Below are 15264 nucleotides of genomic sequence, written 5' to 3' on the forward strand. Positions count from 1 at the left end.
AATTAAAAAGAAAAGAAAAATCTTGATAGTTAAAATGTTAATAAACTTTTTATAATCCCCTTAAAAAAAAAGTAAATAAAATTAATAATGCATCAATTGCACTTTAAAAGTGCATCATACTTTCAAATGCGGCTCCACAGTGATCGAAGTACAAAGGTACCAGAGGACAGTACGTCCTGGACGAACATGGCCTATGTTTTCCCATATCCTAATTCGCCGTTTGGGGCATGTAGGGGGGCATATAGGGCCCCGTGAGGATATACTGAACCGCCACCACCATCAGCTGCGGTGCACTCCATCTAATGATGTACGCGCTCCCTGAAACAGAAATGCATTTTTCTCGTTACTTCGGCTTGCCTTCTATGCACTTACCCTCTTGAGTGCCTCGCTATTCGAGGATAAAAAGATACCAAGTGCAAGCGTCTACTCGTGTCTCGTTGAGGTTATATGCAAAACGTGGATGAAAGAAAAAGGAACTTCCTGTTCGAACCGGTAAAACGTATCGTTTCGCCTGTACTTGGATATCTCTTGGTATATAGGGTTGACAAAATGTTTCATCTATTTTGTTCACCTTTATTTATAACACCTTGTAAGTTTATTAATAGTTTCACTCTTTAATTAAAGTGTCACTTAGGATGTCAATATCGAATCAATTCTGCTTGTCTATTTTCGTCTATTCTAATAGATAATTAATTACTTTTAGAATTGCAAACTGAATGTCATCGCTGGATGTTCAAATATAACAGCTTACAAATATAAGATTCAGGGGGTTAAATTAAAAATTTATATCGAGGGTGTAAATAAAAGTGCAGTCTAATCTAGACTGAGATTTTTAATATTAAAAAATAATTGGGAAGCTTGAAATTATCTCTCTGCCGAATTTTTTAGTTATAAAGTAAAATTATTTGAAACGGGTTTCAACAGGAAAATTATAATTTTCCAAGCTGACGAATCACGCTTCCGTAGATCACAGTTCGTCATCCGCTTACGCGTGAATCTGCTTGCGTTAATCACGCGTCGCGCCCCTAATAATTTCCAAAGCTTATTGTCGCGGTAATTAAGCGTCAAAATGGGATCTTGTTTCACCCATGATCGTTTAAAATTTCTCATCCTACAAAATTTCCTATCCGATCACAATAATACCACTTGTATATTACTATAGATTATTAAATTCAGGACAATATGACAGGAAAAATGCTCGCGTACAGCTTCTCTTTCACTCGAATATTTTTCCTCGTTCTTTGAACCTTTCGCACAACAGAGAACTTTTCGCGCTGGGTTAGAATTTAGATTAACATTTAAGGGAGCACATTTTCGAAATACTTCGCGCGCCGACAAAGTACAAACACATAGACGTAAGACTTACGAGAAGCGTTCCAGCTGAAAGTTGCCTTGGAAAACTCATGCAAGCGAGAGAGCGGAGTTTCGAGCGGAAGTTTTTCGTCCAAAGTCCCAAGGGGTGTTGCTTTCGCGTTATCTCTGATCTAAGCTCGTCCGAACCATGAAAGGTTCTCGTTGGTTTTTCAGTAAATACATCGTCGCTTGTATCGACGGGATGAAATTCCTTTCATAGAAAAACTAACAGAATATATTTTATCCTATACACAAATATGACCCCTCTTACGTGGACCGTATAGAGTTAATAAATTTCAAGAATTTCCGGAAGAAACGACAAGACCGTACATCGCTCGTTGAAATCACGAACGAGCGTCCTCTTTTGAGAATCTCCCGTCGAGAATGAAGTGTCAGCAATTTTGAAATGTTGCGAGAGTAATTTATTACAGTGGCCACTATTTATCTCGGGAGAACCGGGCAAATGGAGTTATAAATAATCCAAGAACCCTCGAGATGAAGCAGAACCGAGTGGGTGGATGCACGGATGGATCGTTATATTCGTCCAGCTTCTTGGTTCACGGTCGAAATTACAGATCCGTTCTCGTATCGGTTATCGGATGATGAAAAATTTCAAATTGGACGCAGTTCCATTCGGAACGACGCAGCATGGAAAACTGGAGGGATACTCCCTCTTGGTAAGATTTTTATTTACATTCTCCCATCTGGACTGATTTATCGTCGATCTGTGTCACGTTCTCTACTCTGCGTTCTATTTTTCCTGATGCAAATTTTTTGCCACAAGTCTGGCGACTGGAAATGTACCATTAGTTGAAAATTTTAGAGCGTATTTGATTTTCGATTATATTGGAAAATTCTTTGAGAAGAATTGAAAGAAGTTTACTTTTCATTTGTCTGAAGAGGCGACTTTCCTTGATTTTATTTAAGGGAGGAAAGAGAAGGTTTACTTGGAAATTAAAAAAGGGAAGAGAATAAGAATTGTCTGATAAGAAGCGAACTAACGGATTATTCTTTATCAGAACCAATATGTCAGAGCTCAAACACGATCAGGAGTTATATCGCGGAATAAAATGCTCTGTGGCGCGTGTCCATGGTCGGGCACTGCTTTGAAATATCGTTGGCAATCGAGAAGGGACGCCATATATGCAGGCATTATTGGCACTTTCCTTCCAGTTGAATTATGTATTTTTCATACCGCATGTCCGGCGGACTCGCTCGCGAATGCAGAGTAACAAGCTTGCCTCGACGACGACGACATAAACTCGATGCTCCTGCTGGAGGATAGAGAGGCGACGTTGCCCAGAAGGTTCTCGCTAAATCGGAAAACGCCACGGTGAATTTTAATGTCCAAATAGGATATCGACAAGTCCCTATACCAGACAAGATCGAGAATCTTTATTGCTGCGATTATTTCTCTTTGATTTTTTTAAATTTTTAACGAGCTGATAATGACTTGACAAATTATATTTTCTTTCTGTCTTGTACCATTAGAGTTTTAAATTTTCAAATTTTCTTTTAAAAAAATAACACAGAGAAATTTAAAAAAATCCCAATATTTTCTTAGACGAGGTTTAAAAGACTCGTCATTCGGAACACGTTAACTTTCATCCAGTTTCGGAGCAACGATCGAAAGATTCATGCGAGAATTATTCATGGAAAGCGGCAAAAATTGGTCGCGCGTTGGCGATGTGATTTCGTAGCGGTTCCGGAAGCCGCTGCAAGTTACACCACGAAGATTCTCTCGGTTAATCCGGACGCATGCCGGTGAATTTTAATGCAACGTCTCGATATCGACAGGTTGTCGACGTTTCCGGAATCGTCGAGATTTTTCGATGACGACCAACTTCCATGAGAAATTTCTTCATCTGCCCCGTCTGTGTTTCTATGAAAATTTCACGATATTTCAACGAAGCTAAATCCGGCTCGACACGTGAACGTAATGTTTATCGTTTTGTCGATACGTCAATCTCTGAACGTACATTGTGACGTTTGATGTGAAAGCTGAATATAATATCCAGTAACATTTGGTTCGAATTCGTCGCTATTAAGGTTACGATCATTGAAACCGTGTTACCGTCGTATGGGTCTCATTAAACGTTAATCATACTTGATTTTTCCATCATTTGCGGAGATCGATATCGAAATGGAAGAAAAAGTGGATTAGTTAGAGTCATCGATTCCCAGTTACGTTCCTTTCCATCTCGCGATTTCTTTTTACGACCCATTAAAACGGCACCGGGGTTTCGTTATCGCTAATTTAATCAACGATAAGGGGAACTTTGGCAAGCCACCGTCACGCCGTTCGCAAACATTTCTATCAATCCCTTTTTCCTTCTCCTCTCCTTTTTTAAAATGAACCTTCCTTTTAACAAATGCCGGAAGACACGATTGTATCGAACGTTTTTGATAAGGCTTTTTTCGTGAAATATCGAGACGTCAGCTTTAAGAGACAAGACGAGGCCAGTTATAACGTTAGAAGTCGACGAGGCTGGTGGAACGAGGTCGAAAGGAATAAGAAGGTTATCGAGTTATCGGTTATATATCGGCGCCAGATAGATAGACAGGGTGGTAGAGGGATGAGAGCTAGAAACATGGTGAACCGAGCTGGATCCTACTAAAGTGCTCCAACACTTGTGGCACGTGCAATTTGCCACGTCTAAAGTTACTTGCACCGTGCTGTTGTTTTAATGGCCGCAGACGCTATCAGCGGAGACCGAGTCAGCAGAATTTTCCTCCCGACTGTTCGCGACGCAAGGAACTTCATCCACGACGTTTCTTTACCATAAATAAACGCTAATGATTTTTCCCTTCCATAAATTTTGCAATTTGAAAACCTGTTAATTCGAAGAATCATTATGGCACCCGTAATTCGACCCCATCGCCAGCAGTGCACTTAGGTTCCAAGATATACATCTGGCCTGGGTCCGTTTCACGGAGCTCGTTTCTTCTCCTCTCCCTTTCCCCAAGGTGTCTTTAGTTTTTCCCTCGAAAAAGAACCACAACATTCGCGTCCTTTCTCTCGTATCACCTACACATTCATTTATCACCCCTACCCTCTTCCATTCCTCAGCGTATACGCCTCGAGGGCTAAACACGGCACTTGTACAGGGGTTGCTTCCGCCCTTCGATATGTTAAGCACGTACATGAATACAGGGAAATATTGGATCAGTCTTCTGTTCACAGTTAATACAATATTATTCGATCCCTTATTTAATAAGGGTGCGAATTACGATTGAAATTTTCGAATATACCTTGCAAAGATGTTTCCACTCGATAAAAGCTTGACTTTCCCGCGGTGGAACGAGTAAATCTTTTCCCCTATCGCCGTACCGTAAGCACGCGAGGCATATCGAGAAAGCGGAAGCCGTAAAATCGTCCAGAAGCGTTCTTCATCCATTGCCTCTGTTGATCGCCGGCTCGCGAGCCAGATGAGGAACAGGGACACGGCAAAAGGGATTTCGAAGCGAAAGAACGTTTTTCCCCTAGTGTACGGGGTGATCCCCTGGTCGTGAAGCGGCGGTGTGCTGCTCGCGTTTCGACGCTCGTTTCACGCCGTGGCTGTTTGCAAAGTGCACTCGTCGTGCGACGAACGGACACGGAGCCACTCGAGCTTTTCCCTCTTCCAACCCCCGAGCGGAAGTTAAACGCGCACCGGCTCGTTTCACGTTCGAAGAACACTCGGTGTGTCTTCGCTCGGGTTCTGTCGTTTTTTCGGCGCTTCTCGCTGCGAATTCAGCCGAGCGGATTTTCGTCGCGCGCCTCGTCGAGCGAAATAATCCTCGCTTCTAGTTTGCGAAGCTCGTTTGAATAAATCTGTTTTTTCTTCTTTCGATTAAAAAATAACAAATTGATTTTTCTTATCCGCGTATGAAATAAATTGAATAAACAGGACCCGTGTATCGATAATATTTCTCGTAGTTCCTTTTCAAAAATAACCCAACGAGAGACGATGTATTCGTAACCCGGAGAGTTACTCTCAAGAAGAGTACACAAGGTGTACATGCGTCTTGCTTTCCCGCTCGATTCGTCTTGTCGCGAGAAATTCGTCGGAGAAACGCGTTTTCTCCCCGAAGCTTTTTCCCCTTGGCGTGAGCTTAACACGGTGTAAGCCGCGTACCACGGATATATCGCGGTTTCTGCGGCCCGTTGCTATCCGTATCCATAAAGAATGTAAGCTTCCAGCTCGCGAGAAGGGTATCCTACCCTCTGGCGCAATAACGGGGACTCTCGAGATCCGAAATTTTCATGCATACGATATAAAGTATAAACGACGACTTCATCATCCCTGTCGCGTCTACCTTTCTTCCTCCATCCTTCGCTCTACGTCCCGCGACACCTCCGGCACGATTTTCTTTCGCCGGGTGTGTACGATTTCCGATCCCGACATCCGAAAAAAATTTATTCATACGCGGCTTTGCTTTCGGAAAAATTCACTTTGAATATTACATTTTTTACGGAAGAATTTTGCAATTGAAAGGCCGAACGTACATTGCTTGTTTCCATGTTTCGCGGCGGGGTGATCGTTCGACAGCCTCGTCAATGGAATATCCGCGCGAATATTGGCAGCTTGATTTCTCCGCGTCGTTGTTTCGCCGCAATTGCGACGGGAAAGAGAACAAGCTTTCGGAAAAGTTTCCGCTTTGAGACGGTTACGCCAGAAGGAAACACCGGCTCCCGACAGGAGAAATTGAACGTTTACAGGAAAACCTTTCGATTCTACGGGTACACCTTCGCCTTCTCGAATCGAAACTCGCTTTTGAAGTGGACGCCGTTCCAGCTGGATACAAAGTTCCCTCTGTTTCTTTCGATCAGCAACAAATATTGCGCGAATGTCGTTTGTGTCTCGACGAGAAATAGCGGAGCTATTTGGTTGCGTTCGTTTCTAACCGACTGTTTACGTTAACGTCAACGTCTAATCTTACCGATAGCATATTTAAAAAGGCAATCTCCCAGGAAGGTGTTTCATCTCGCGAGAATGGGAGCGTTCATGAATTTGCAAACAATCAATTCTTCCAGCACAGACTCTTCGCGAGAAGATCTACTTTCTTAAAGTAGAAAGATCCTTTAGAAAGTGGGAATCAATGAAAGTTTCGATGCATTCTGCCGGTAATGGACGGACCACGAGTTATTGCAAGGAATTCCATTAGCAATCGGGAAAAAGGAAAGCGAGATAACGCTAACAAACTTCGCTGATCGCCGGGCAATCGGAATTTCAATATTTCGCGGATCGATTATCAGCGACCGGTGATCAGCTTCTGGTCGATGCAACAACGTTCGATTCTGAATTATGGGGAATTTACACGGGGTCGCGCCCAGCCTTCATGAAATATTAACGGTTCCAATTTGCGGGCAAACGCGATGCTGTAACCTCGGCAATCATCTGACAAATGTTCTATTTTCGTTAAAAAGAAAAAGAAATTGATTAAGATTCGTTCTTATTTTCGTTCGATCGACGAGCAACGATGTCGTCGAATTGACGGTAAGCTCGCAGTAAGGTTCATTGTTTCGCGAAGCGTTCTCGTCGCTCGCAAGAATTTCAGAAGGATTAGTTTGCACGCGGTTGTTCAGAGCGGAGCTGTTTCAGAAACGAGGCGAACCGTACGCGGTGGAAGCTTCTGTCGGCGAGGCTGGCTGTATCCTCGATTTTTCGGCGAAACGTTTGACGATTTTGCCCGCCTCGTACCTCCGCAAACAGCCTCGTTTGCTCGTCGTTACGCCCTCATTGCTGTAACATAATTCCCGTTTGATGCGGAAAGAGGGGCCTTCACCGGGGAGAGCCGCTTAATATCGCTCCGCTGCGTTATACGTTGCACACGGTGCGCAAATATGCACGCGCATTATGGCTGTTTATATGCTGCCGCCAGAAATGAGACCATCGAGAATCCTTCCTTCCTACCCGTTCCCGCCGCCGTTTCGTTCTCTTTTTACCCGAGCTTCCGTTTTCGAACCCCGTTCTTCCGTGCACGGGCAATTATCAGTGGTAAATAAAAAATTTTCTTAATTGCTCGGCTGAATAATTAAGCGATAGAGAAGCGGATGTTCTAAATAGAATGAATCGTGCTTTCATTTTCTATTAAATTTCGAAGTAACTTTAATCTCGACAAAGTAGTTGCCGAAGGAAAATGAAAAATTCAATCTCGGCAAAGGTATCGCGAAAGAGGAAATAAGATTTGTCGCTGCTTAGCGTTATTGGGTTTCTCTCGGCTGAGAACGAACTCGTTTCAAGTATAATTGTCGTGCCAGTACTCGTTCGCGATACGACACCTGTTTCCATGCGCGTTGTTTGCGAAACGAATTTCTCTCGCGCGAAAAATGAAGAAGAAGAAGAAGAAGTTTTTTCTCTTCGTTAAGCATAATTGCAGAGAGAGAAGGAGCGAGCTTGTAACGCGACACGTTGCAGAAACAACGGTAGAACGTTTGTGCTGGGAGAAAACCGCAGGGCAAGTAAAAACGAGGAAAGTTACGAGGTGTTGGTCTTTGCTCCGTTTGAAAGAAAACAGAAGAAATTGAAAGAACAATATTGATTTCAACGAAGGAAACAAGTAAGAGTGATCGTCTAAACCCTCCAAGTTTCTCGCAAAGAATTTTACTTTAATAATTAAAGAAATTCATTATTTTATCTAAAAATATTCGCTTTTGTTCCAGTCATAAAAATTTAGAAATATTGAAATACCTTCAGCCGGTAGATTAATTAAAACGATTACTCAAATTGCTGCAATTAGCCGCACTTTTAATACAGCTTGCAGCGAAACGGGGCGTAACGTTTCGTTTTACGAGTCTTTCCTAAAATTGATTAAGTCAATTGCCGGCGATTATCAGAAAAATTTTTTTTCTACTACCGTCTGTCACGCTATGACGCACAAGAAGCACAGAATACACCTGTTGCACGAACGGCCATCGATAGACCTATCGAGCTGCTTTTTAAAAAACCGACGACGACTCTTCCGACCAGTCGAGAACAATCCATAACGATCGAGATTCATCTGCTTCCCCGGTGAAACGTTTTCGAACGAGAACGTTCACGAGGAATTAAGTGGAACAAATCTCTATTGTCAGACCCGATCAGTCTTTTACCTTTCTATCTCCTAAACGTTCAAAAAGAACATTTTAAAAAGGAAGTTGTTTGAATGGAATCTGATTTATTAAATGCTAGCAATACTTGAAATTAATTAATGAAATTAGCTGTCTCACCACCGCGAAACATCCATCTTCGAATAACCCTACCTAACCGGTGCAACAGGTACCTTTTTTCCTCGGTTTCCCGTTCGAATTCCGTTTCCCGGACCAAGTCACGATGATTGATGATTGGATATCGAGTTACTTGGAAATTTAACATCAATATTATGCCTGTGAAAGCCGCAAGGGTTGGAGATTCCACGATAAGGGACGATGATCGAATGAATTTGTACAACGTTCATCGAACAGTCTGTTGTTTATTTCTGAACAACCATCTGATTCAAAGGGCTGGACAGTGGTGGATGACAAAAATAGTTTGATTTTTCGATAGAAATCAGACAGGGAAGGGAGACATTTCAATTCGACGGGTTCGAAAACTCTGTTGAACGATTTAATCTGGCAAACGTATCGTCGCCCGGCGATCGCGGATCATTTTCATCCAGATTCGATAGGAAAATACGCGAATGTATTTATGAGCGTCGATTCGATGTTCCCGTGGCAAAGGTTCGTCTGTTATAACTCGTGTTTGCTCGACAAATTTCACTGGCCCCCATCGATGCACGTATTTCGCGCGTGAAAGAAACTCTCGATGGATTTTTTTCCCCCCCAACATTTTGTCAGCGACCGTGATACGAGTCGATTCTCGGATGTTTCAATATCAATTTTCTCGTTGATATTGTAACTATATAGAATTGATTTTCTGCCATCTGAAAATATGAATCAAACACATAGACACGCTGCTTTGTAACAGTATTCGTTTCGAGCTTCGACATTTTAATTATTACAGTTCAAACGGACTTTTGTTAATGTCGTGAAATTTGCACCGATACCAAACACGAGGTTGCGCCATCAATTCAGGGTTGATTAAGGGAACCAAGGCGAGTTTATGAAGAATAACAACGTTTGGGTTAGCTTTTGAAATCCTCTCGGAGGTTGAAACATGAAGAAGAAGCAAGTGGAATGCACAACCGTCCGGGTAGATTAATAAGAAAATACGAAGAGAACTGGCAGCAGTTTAGAAGCGTGAATATCCCGTTGGAAGAAGATTCAGGGAGCGGAGGGAAAGGTCGTCTAGGGTGCTGGCAAGAAGATACAGCTGAAACGTGGTCCGCTTAACCAACACGTTTCGCTCGCCTCACCTGTGGCCTTTATCGAGCTTAACCCTCGCCTTATCCTCGAAAGACGATTGCAGGAAAGAAAGTGGAGAGAAAGGGAGGTTGGAAAAGAGAGGATGCAAGGGAGAACAGACTGGTAACGAGGATGCATCTGGCTGCATCGTCGGCGAGCTAGCTATTTACTGCTCGTCAGTCTTGGAACACCAACGCCTTGGAAATTGAGATTAAACTCCTACTCTGAGTAGAAAATTCACACGGACACTGGACGCTCTCTGTGTTTCTTGTTAAATTTCCCATCGCCCGGGAACGTCGGGAATTCGAGACTGAATTTTACCTCGGACTCGGTGCGATTTTCAAACGGAAGATCCTCGACTTTCGTTACTTCGATTCGATACGCTTTTTCATTTCGTCACTTACGTTTCAACGTTTCCGGGGGATTTTTCAATTTCGACGCGGATAAGAGCCGTGAAATTTCCACGCCGGTTGACGCGATCTGGGAAACAATTATACCGGTGACGTCCCCGGCGAGCATTTGCCCGGTGACATACGACCGTTTGCAAAATTCTCAAATAAAAACCGCTACAAAAATCTGAATAGAGCCACGGGCCCGCGAAATCTGTTTGCGAACAAAGAGAACCGCATCAACGATCACCGCTTTTTTTTTTTTCTATTTTTTCATTCCACCTACCACTGGGAAACGGGATCGTTTGTTCGGCGAACGCGAAAAGACTCGTTCCCACTCGACCGGGTTTTATTAACTTTCACGATCGTCGCAAGCGGGAAACAGAGAATTTCTGGTGTTGATAATAATTTCCCTTTTCACGATTACGAAAATTAGGGTGAACGTTTTGAACACTGGGATCGCGTTATTTCGACGTTATCAGGAACGAGAGGAATGGAAAAGAAATCGGCACAGTGCGCATAGTTGGTCGAACGTTTGTTCGTTGGATAACGGTGAGAGAAGAGTTCCAAGTATCCAGGATATTCGCGTGAAAATCGAGGAAAACTCGTGGCTACGGTGTTTGTCGGAGGCATTACCCGGTTATCGAGCTTGCTGCGAGAACGTTCGGGAGAAACGACGTGGCACGAGCGGTAGGTACAACGTAGAGAAGCTCGCGAGATGTTCTTTAAAGGCGGGAACGATGTCTGGCGGAGATAGCGAAAGGTGCTAGCTAGCCGGGGGAAATGCAATCACGAGGAAAACTACGAACAAAACGAGAGTTACGCGTTACGAAGCTCGGAGAAACGCTCGAGACCGCGTAACACCGGATCCGTACGAGCTGCTGAGGATTCCTTGATTCTTTATCGAGACAAGCTTACAAGTTGCCTCTGCAATTCGGAAGAAACAGATCGTCGATACCGCGATTCTTTCAAGATTTCATTAAGTGCCTATCGAAGATTGATTTAAGATTCAAAATTCCTGTGTAACGCAAAAGATAGTGTCTCAAGAAATTTCTTACGTGTTTGCTGCGAGGCAAGAAGGTAAAGCTGAAATTTACCAAGGGTCAACCGATGTTGATGATAAGAGGAGCGGGGAAAATTGAAATTAGACTGCATTTCTGGGCGCGTTGGTGGACACGTAGACGCGATGGAACGCTTCTTGTTAGAAATTTCAAGGAATCGAGGATGCCTGGTGTGGCAGCCATTAGCAGCATCAACCGCTCGTGAGATTACATTGCGTTCATGGATTAGACGCGCCAGTATGCAGAACCACTAATGCTTTTTGTCGACGGCCCCGATACGAACCGGGAAATAGAAATTTTCGAGATGCTGATGGAAATTACCGCGAACTACTCTCACCCTCCAGGGAGGTCAATTTTCAAAGATAGCAAACTTTTTGCTGTCTATGATTTCAGCATAGATGTTTAATCCTTTCGTCGATAAGCCAGTGATAATAAAATGAAATTTTCTATTTCGAAAATGTTAAGCAATCAATTAAAAATATTGCAGAGATTTTAAAGAAGGAAGAGAACATACAGGATCTCGAGAATAATTTATGTCCCTTTTGATTCTTCTACGTCGATACAGGGGAAACGTGAGTCCCCATGAAACATGCAAGGTACACTAGCAGAGATCGTTCGATTCGTCGATGCACCGGAGCGCATTAAAGGTGCATCGATGCCCTTTGCCCCGGTGTGTGTTCCTCTACGTGTCCCGCAACCTCCTGGCTCATCTCGCTTTAATGCGTTTCCTTCGGTCGACAGTTGTTACCTAGCCGTCCAGGACCATCTAATCTAAATAAAATAGTGAAATAAGTCGGTGCAGGAAAGCTGTTACCTAGCGATTCCATTGCTATTCTTACGACTGACTGCAGTCACCGTTGCAGCTATCGAAGTATTCCAAACATTCGACTCAAAAATATACAGAAAAATGTCTTTTTATAGAAAATACTAGCGATACAAAATCCTAGCAAAGTTTCGCCATCCTCTTAGCTTCGCGAGCATAGAAAAGGGTTAACGTTTAGCGCGGGTTATCTCAGCCTTTTGTCTCGCTATCTCGACGGCCTTCGTCTTTGTCATAACAAAAGAGTACAATAACCGAGCACCATTTCGTGGACCAGGTCTCCAAACTATCGCAAAGACACTGGCACACGGATAGAGAGACACATAGAGGGGGTAGCATCTCGTAGCTACCGTTTTGAAATATGCATGGGCATCCCTTAGTACGTTTAGTAGGAAATTACGTAGGAACAACACGCGCCGTCTCTATAGCGTGCCGTTAATATTAACTACACCCCTCTCGAGCATTATCCCAAAGGGTAGTGGGAACGAGGTATAGCCACCTGGCGGGTTGCGCTTTTAGGGTGCTACTGGGTGAATGCGTGCGTGCACCGACGAGAGGTGTAAAGGGAAGAATAGATTGAGCTGTTACCTGTTTGGTGTACGAGAAAAGGAGGGTGGATTATAATCATCGCGAATTGGACTTCTGATTTTTCAATTTCATTAATAATTAATGCAAGTTGATTTTTCGAATTTACGACACTTTTTGGAATATCCTCTCTTCGGAACTTTGCACGTGCCGGTACACGCGACAGTTTCCCTCGCAGTACCGGAAGTACGTGCTTACTGAGTTTCAGCCAAGCTTTCGCAAATGCCATCGATTTCCCGTGCACCGAAGTCACGGAATAGAAGTAAAATTTTCCGAACAGTTTTTCACGAGGAAACTGTGAACAATCGGTCACGTTCCATACTGCCTTTCTATCCGTCCTAATAAGATTTAATAAAGTTTAAACTTTCCATTTGCTACCCTTACGAAATGAATATATTATAGCGTCGATCACCGATGACCAGCCTGGCAATCAAGCTGTTAATTTCTGTCATTCACGCGTCTAATCGTATCGCCATAGCCACGGTTTATCGATCCAGACGGAACAACATCTAGTATTCAGATATAACCGATCGGAGTCTGGCTATTCGTGGCAGCAATGAGAGGAAGACGAAACACCGAGAGTTCGTCCCGGTTTAATTGACAGATTTCCGACAGACTCGTTGATTCTTTGCCGAAGCAACGGTAAAATATCGCGTCGCTAACGGGTTTTAATGAATGAAAATGAATGGAGAACAACCGGTACGATGCTTCACCGGTGACACGGATCGCCGGCTGATAACACCCTCGGGAATACTTTATGGACGATGCTGCTGCGTGCCATCGACCTATTTGTATCGCGACAACGAAACGACAAATACGTCAAAGAATCTAGTCGTTTATTCTTTTCCAATATGTTATCAAATAAGATTGGAAATAATTGTAGTTGAATCAAAGTACCAGATCGTTTGAAACTAATGCTTGCTATTTATCGATAAACTTTCAATTAAGTCGTCGTGAATCGAACGTGTATCAGTTCATTACGATCATCAAGATAAATACGGTGCCGTACACTGCTCATTAACGTCCAAACGTCTTATTAAGGGTTTCATTCGATCGGTCCACAGTTCCGGTTCGAATTTAATGGCACCACCACGAAATAGCTTCCCGGAACGTTTCAGTAAAGCTCGTTATCTCGTTAACGATCCGAATAGCCATTCATCTATTCCGCGCTTCATCAAAACGGCCAGATCGCACGCTACTATCGTACGCTTTGAAGTAGATCACCTGGGTTATTAGAAACGATCTTTTGAACCACACGATTCGTCAAACGATTGATAATCAAGAGTTTCCTTCATCATCAAAATAAATCTTTTTTAAAGAAAAATTTAGAGAAAAATGTTTGCCATCAGTTTGAAATTCAGAAAAATTGTAGCAAACCTTATTTCCGCGACGTTCAACACTTTGCATTATAATTTGCGCATTTGTAACGCTATTTCTGTCTCGTTTTCATAAGTAAGAGAAAAAGAAAAGAGGGGGGTGAAAATCTTGAACCGTTGGCTCCGAATTAGCACGCGCTCGCGCAATTACACCGCCACCATTTTCAGGGTCATAAAGAAGCCGAGGTGAGATCTTGTTTGCGTAAATGAGAAAAGAGGCGAAGGAGAAGTGTAACACCGCGGATTTCGCATAGCCTGCGGCCTCGCTTTTCTCCTCTATTTTCTCTTGCTAAATTCTTCTCTACGCAAGCGTTTCTGTAAACACGCGGCGCATTATGCGCGGCTGGAGACCGCAAGGAAAAGCGGGCATTCTTTTAAATTTGAGTCTCAACGATGAATTTGTGTCAGGGTGTTTCGCAACGGGGCTGTTCCCTTCGCGCGAACAAAAAACGAGCCCCGGAACAATTAGAAATACCGTGAAAGGGAAGAAAGGGGGATTACGAGAACGTTAAACGTTCAAGTTTTATGCGTTGACCGTGAAATTTGACATTTCACGGTTCGTTTTTAACCCTTTCGCGACCAGCAACCTATGAAAATGGAAAAATGTTACATTTAAGCATTTGCTAAGAAAGCTACTAATCGAAGCCGAATACAATGAGCGACAACAAAAATTTAAGCTGCGATATTTCCATCGAATCCTACGAAATTCTCTTTACCATCATCCTCGTTCATCGAGAATATTCAAGCCATCGAAAACATAAAACATTATTCACGCCCTCGTGGAGCGTCCAATAACGATTTCAAGGAAAGTTCAAGCTTTTCTAGAGCGGATAAAGTTACGGGACACGTATTCTCTTTTACCTGGCCAGAGTTCGAGCTGATCGCTCGTAACTGTACTGCAAACTTTCCTTCCTTAAACTCGATCCTGAACAGGTAAAATAGAATTTAGAAAAAAGAAAAAGATACTTTACTCGCTTTAGAAACGCTCAGGAGCTCGACAAAATCAACATCGTTGATTTAAACTCCCTTTATTCCTAATTACTTCCTCGGGTTACCTATCGTTCTCGTATCAGTTTCACGCCTTATAACGAATTTATAACGAGCTGGTGCGAGCGAGGTGCATGGTGCAGAATAGTGCATGATAACAGGGGTGGTTTAAATAGGGGTGTGCGTACAGGGAGAGCTATCGAAGTGACACTTTCAGATTCTAATGAGCTTTTGCACGTCGATACCTTGTTATCGCGAAATAAAATGATAATTACATCGGTATGCCAAGGTGATAATGGTTAGTTGCAAGGGTGTGCATTAGAGGTGCAAGTAATTATTTCAATTATTTTGATTAAATTTTCAATCACCCAATATCTCCTCGAGTGAT

General features: G+C 43.0%; 1 protein-coding gene across 8 annotated transcripts in view; it reads right to left on the reverse strand.

Annotated features, from left to right (window-relative positions):
- The window catches only part of LOC114875894 (lachesin-like), a 195859-nt gene that overhangs the window by 12226 nt on the left and 168369 nt on the right, over window positions 1-15264 (reverse strand). For 7 of the 8 annotated variants that reach the window (XR_003789314.2, XR_003789308.2, XR_003789307.2 and 4 more), the window contains one exon: window positions 121-318. Coding sequence is in view for 1 of the 8 variants with exons in the window: in XM_029186716.2 (XP_029042549.1) it covers window positions 209-318 (110 nt within the window). In the remaining 7 variants the exon portion in view is untranslated. Of the gene's footprint in view, window positions 1-16; window positions 319-15264 lie in introns of those variants that run through there. The other variant, XM_029186716.2, reaches the window with a different exon arrangement.

Source organism: Osmia bicornis, chromosome 13, assembly GCF_907164935.1.
Source record: "Osmia bicornis bicornis chromosome 13, iOsmBic2.1, whole genome shotgun sequence".
Taxonomy (NCBI): domain Eukaryota; kingdom Metazoa; phylum Arthropoda; class Insecta; order Hymenoptera; family Megachilidae; genus Osmia; species Osmia bicornis.